General features: G+C 34.9%; 2 protein-coding genes across 6 annotated transcripts in view; one reads left to right on the top strand and one right to left on the bottom strand.

The window, feature by feature from the left end:
* Positions 1–2,498, top strand: part of Serpine3 (serpin family E member 3) — a 27,727-nt gene extending 25,229 nt beyond the window's left edge. Inside the window, 2 exon segments of the mRNA XM_029559604.1 lie at positions 165–232; positions 2,455–2,498. Of these exon segments, the coding sequence (XP_029415464.1) occupies positions 165–232; positions 2,455–2,498 (112 nt within the window).
* Ints6 (integrator complex subunit 6) overlaps positions 1–5,081 on the bottom strand; it is a 105,932-nt gene that overhangs the window by 2,287 nt on the left and 98,564 nt on the right. For 2 of the 5 annotated variants that reach the window (XM_029559571.1, XM_029559570.1), the window contains exon 18: positions 3,939–4,081. In XM_029559571.1, the coding sequence (XP_029415431.1) occupies positions 3,988–4,081 (94 nt within the window). In that variant the 3' untranslated portion in view covers positions 3,939–3,987. Of the gene's footprint in view, positions 1–1,566; positions 2,577–3,602; positions 4,082–5,081 lie in introns of those variants that run through there. The other 3 variants (XM_008824955.3, XM_029559572.1, XM_029559569.1) reach the window with 2 other exon arrangements.

The following is a 5,081-nucleotide window of genomic DNA, read 5'->3' as shown; positions in this document are numbered from 1 at the left end:
ATATAGATAAGAGGGGTTTTTTTATAAAAAATTATAAAAAAAAAACAAAGGTGTGGGAAAGAGAATTTTTTTTTATTTTTTTTTACCAAAAAAAAAAAAAAAAAAAAAAGAAATGCAATAGGATTCCAATCTTCATCTTTTCTGCAGCACTGTTGTTACTGAAGAGGTCTTGGGATACCTGTTTTTAAAGCAGATCACCCTTTCATCTCTTTCCTGAGAGAATCAAGCACAGGTATTACAGTATATTTTTCCAATGGACTAACCTCCAGCAATTCCGGCTCATTTGTTCACTACTGTCTAACACAAGCATTTCTTCTGTTTCTATGGTATTTTGTAGCCACTGTATCTTACAACCTGAGAAAGGAGGATTATTTCATAAGTACAAGGGAAACTATTTTCCTTTGTGGTTTTGCATTCTTCCAACTCATTTGGAGTTAATGTAGATTTTTAAAAAATTCAGGTTTCTACTTCTAGGGAGACTAGACAACTTATGAAAATAAAATCATATATCTCGCCTTTTTTGTTGTTGTCTACTAGCTCTGTCATTCTGGCCTAGGAAGGAAGAGATTCTCAGTAAAGAGTTGTTGGCAATACTAAGTAGTATATTTAAAAAAATAGTACGGAACAAGACTAATAAAATCAAGCCAAGGTGGATCTACTGTATCTAAACATCAGGCATTACTTTTATTTATGGAGAGAAAAAATAATTCAAAAGTTAGAATGAAAAATACGCAGTTTTATACAAATTGTTAAGGAAATGCTCTCAACATCATTTTATCTGAGAATCATTTGCATACTGGCATAGTTTGTGCTGAAAATCAAAGGAACATTTTTTGTGATTAAAAAGGGTGCAGATAATCAATCATTCACTGGGAAATAATCTATCGGGGGATTATTTGCAAAGAAGAGTTTGTAACAGAATATATCCACTTAGTATTTCACCATGATTATCCCAATCCCAGTGATTATGATCAGAAGAAAATGGCACTTATCACGCAGAACAAGAAGCAGATGTTCTCTCAGAAGGGACATGTCAAAAGAACAAAAGGAACCCCCCCCCCAAAAAAAACTTAAGAAATCAGAGAGGACTAAACTTTAACAGAAGGGGCACTGTCAAAAGCTCATATCCAGAAAAGGGGAGACACTTAAGAGTCCAGTTTTAGAATTCAAGTATATAAAAACTATGCAATATTGTTGAACTAGGAAAGGACACGTCACAATTTCAATGATATAATTTTCAACCGACTTAGTAATTAGAATGAAAATGCACATCTTATCAAAAGCCAGTGCCCTAATCCACAACAGATGTAAATATAGTCCTTAGAATTCATTTACTTTTCTTTCTGGAAGGTAATTACCCACATCACCCAAGGCAATGTAGCTACTCTTCTGATGGTGTTACTGAAGAGATTGTAAGAATCTCAGCCAAGACTGGAGAAATGACTCAACATTTAGAGGAGTGCCTACTGCTCTTGCAGAGGACTGGGTTCATTTCCTATCACCCATATGCAGCTCACAACTGTCTGTAACTCCAGTTCCAGGGGATCCAACACCCTCTTCTGACCTCTGAGGGCACCAGGCATGCATGTACACATACCTATGTGCAGGCAAAACATTAATAAACATAAAATAAAAACAAATCTTTAGAAATCTCAGCCTTCATCCTGCCAAGTTGATAAATCTTACTGATAGTATCAATTAATGAATCAATCAACAGATGGGACTTGTGGGGAACATTGAGAAAAATTCTCTGAAAACCTCAACCTTTCCAAGAGTGTCATTGGTTCAGCATAGTATCATTCAGTGATGTAAATGGCTTAGAATACAAGACAACCCCACCCCCACCCCCGAGATAGGCTTCCTTACCTTTGGTCAAGAATTCTGGAAATTTCACTAGTTTAACTAACCTGCTCATCATTTTTTAAAACACAAACGTTTTGGTTTTGGTGGGTTTCAAACTTTGCGACAATATTTTAGTATGAGGATATAAAGAGTTTTGTGCCTGAGAAAGGACAAAAGGAGACAAAAGAAAATGCTACTTTCCAGGTCCCTTGAGGATTCATTCTGGAAAAAATGATGCAAAGGCCAAGGTCTAAGTAACTAAGTAATTCATTGGCAGCCAGGGAAACATAACTTTCAGATAAGGAAAGCTGCCAATTATTGGAAAAGACTGAATCTTTGCCCTAGATATTATTTAAGTATAAAGTTCTATCTGAATGACTTCTGTTTTCAATTGATCTCAGAATATACATATAATTTCTAACCTGATAGTAAATCTGAATTTTAGTACTTTTGTTGAATTTACCAATGTGACTGAAGAGATTACTTTAATAATCCCATCTCTAAATTAGATAGTCCTTTACTTCAAGGTATTCTGAAGAGGTAAGAAAGGTTTAAGAATTGCATATGAAAATACTACATGATATTACACTAAATGCTTCTTTTTCTTGACAGGGGTTGTCTTCAGTATTGGGAGAGTTTCAAATCCCCTTGACTAAAATAGCAGATCTCAAGAAAGTTCTTCATTTTCACATAGGCCTTCCTTTATAAATATCTGCAGTTTTCTCTGTTATACCCTTGAAATGTAAAAAAAAAAAAAATTTTTTTTGATAAAATGTAAAAAGAGCACAGGATTTCCAAATATTATTAACCTAAAAATAATTCAATTTTTAAAAATAATTTTGGGAATGTATTTTTCCCTCTCTTAACCCAAATCTAAAACTTTTAACCTTTTCTATTGGTTACCCCACCCACCCCACCCACTAAAAGGCACAGCAGTGATCATGAATGGGCAAATGAATCAGGTCACTGGGTCATATCCTCAGTAAGGATACACAGCCCTGTTAGACTGAGAGGGTGGAGAACGAAGAGTGTCATACGTCCTCCTCCTGTGCAACTCCGGGAAAACAGAATGAGCAAAGTCATCTTAAACATGCTTCCTCACCATCAGCTTCTAAGTAACACGGTTAAGTGTAAGAACTGCAGAGCAGAATGAAGAGATGCCCTCTGAAATCATCACAACATGGCATCAAACTGCTAGGCTATAGGCTAGACATGTCAGAATATGTGTTATACTCCAAACCTGCCACTCCCTCACTAATGGCTAAGTTTGGTGTCATCCACAATCCTATGAAAAAGGCTGAAGGGTTGAAGGGTGGTAAGAAGCCAGTAATATCCAAAGTTGTCTACTTCTAAAACTGCTGTTTAAAAAAGTGGAAATTGTAGTGTGTTGGTGTGGCCAACAAAAACTACGAACACAGTAAAAAGACAACACAGACTGTGTAACATGTAATCACATTGGTTTAACAAATATGACTTCAAGTTGTGTATTTTTCAATGCTAAAAAGCAAGGCCTTTAAAATTCCATTGTTTTAGAATGTGTTTAAGTGATTACTTTAAATGGGATTATTTCCTAAACCACACAAGAGTAAAATAGAGCATTTATTGATGGAATAACAAAAGTGCTTTCTTAAATATTCTTCAAAATACATTTGTACAACTTACAATAATATATCCAAAATAACTGTATATACAAAACATTACCTAGTTTTTAATGTATGTGCTTTTTTTGTCCCCAAAAATTACAAAGTAATTTCTTTTACTTTTTTTTTCCTTTTTTCTTTTTTTCTTTTTTTTCTTTTTTTGGCAAAGTTCAACCTTAACAGAGGTGAGCATTTTAAAGGTTGATTTAAGAAAATAGAACCTGAGGGAAACTGACACGCAAGAGTCAATGGCGAGCAGATCTGGAGGGGTAGTTTTAGTTTGTTAAATAAAAATGTTTTTAGAGTGATACTTTTCACATTACAAAAATAAACCAAAATGAAGAAAAGGTCACTGTAAAATGATGGAAAAAGATCTGTAGACTTGCTTTAGTATTTCAAATAGCCAACAATGCATGTCAAAAAATGAACGCAAGGTTACAACAGTCTTGTATTTACTTTGTATTTGGAGAAGATAATGAAATAAGTGGCCACATTCTGTTTTCTTTTAATTGCTATTAATATGGTTGATCTGATTGGCTCTTCGATGAATTTCATCCAAAAAGTTCTCCAGTTGTTCTATTAGCATTCGTTTTTTAAACCTGTATGAGAGAAACAATAGCATCCTCAATCACTTTTTAATGACAGCACATACCAGCATGTTTAGAACAGAAAAACTAGCTCTGACGATTTTTTAAAAAATGAAATGAAAATGAAAAACAACACTCATAAAATCTCTGGGGACTCAAAAGATAAAGCTCTCGCAGCCCAAGTCAGATGACCTGAGTTCAATCCCCTCAACCCATGTGGTAGAAGAAGAGAACCAACTCAGGAAAGTTATCCTCTGACCTCCATACATGTGCTATAGAACACACGCATACATACACACATACACACACACACACAAATTAATTTTTAAAAAATACTCATAAAATCTCTGGGGACTCAAAAGATAAAGCTCTCGCAGCCCAAGTCAGATGACCTGAGTTCAATCCCCTCAACCCATGTGGTAGAAGAAGAGAACCAACTCAGGAAAGTTATCCTCTGACCTCCATACATGTGCTATAGAACACACGCATACATACACACATACACACACACACACAAATTAATTTTTAAAAAATATTTATTAGATCAATAGAAGATAAGGTGCCCTTTTATTGAATACAGCAAAGTAATAGGAACTTAGGAGAAACTTCTACGGTTTCATAAAGCAGCCACCTTTCTAAATCTTTCGATATTTTTCTAGTTTTCGTCCTCTGAAAGGAGAAGAGAGCTTTAGAGTAATGATCTTAATCAGCAAATTGCCCTCTCCCATCAAACACAGGGTTTTTCCTTTGACTAAGAATGTAGCTGCAGTTACCACCTGCTTTGGATAGCTTTGTCACTAGGCAATGGATATTGAATAATCCAATCCTGCTCTATTTAAATGTGGTCATTATCAGATATCCTGCTTGTTTTACTTCTTCGTTAGGATGATATGCCAATAACTGAGAGTAATGTTCTCATCCAATATTGAAATTAAAGATAAGAGACTATGAAACTAAAACTTACATTGGAAAAATTAAAGGTGAGCTGTGGTAGGGGTTGAGTTAGACAAAG

The sequence above is a fragment of the Nannospalax galili genome, unplaced genomic scaffold (assembly GCF_000622305.1).
Source record: "Nannospalax galili isolate Female #2095 unplaced genomic scaffold, S.galili_v1.0 scaffold488, whole genome shotgun sequence".
Lineage (NCBI taxonomy): Eukaryota > Metazoa > Chordata > Mammalia > Rodentia > Spalacidae > Nannospalax > Nannospalax galili.
This window is presented reverse-complemented; position numbering and strand designations above follow the sequence as displayed.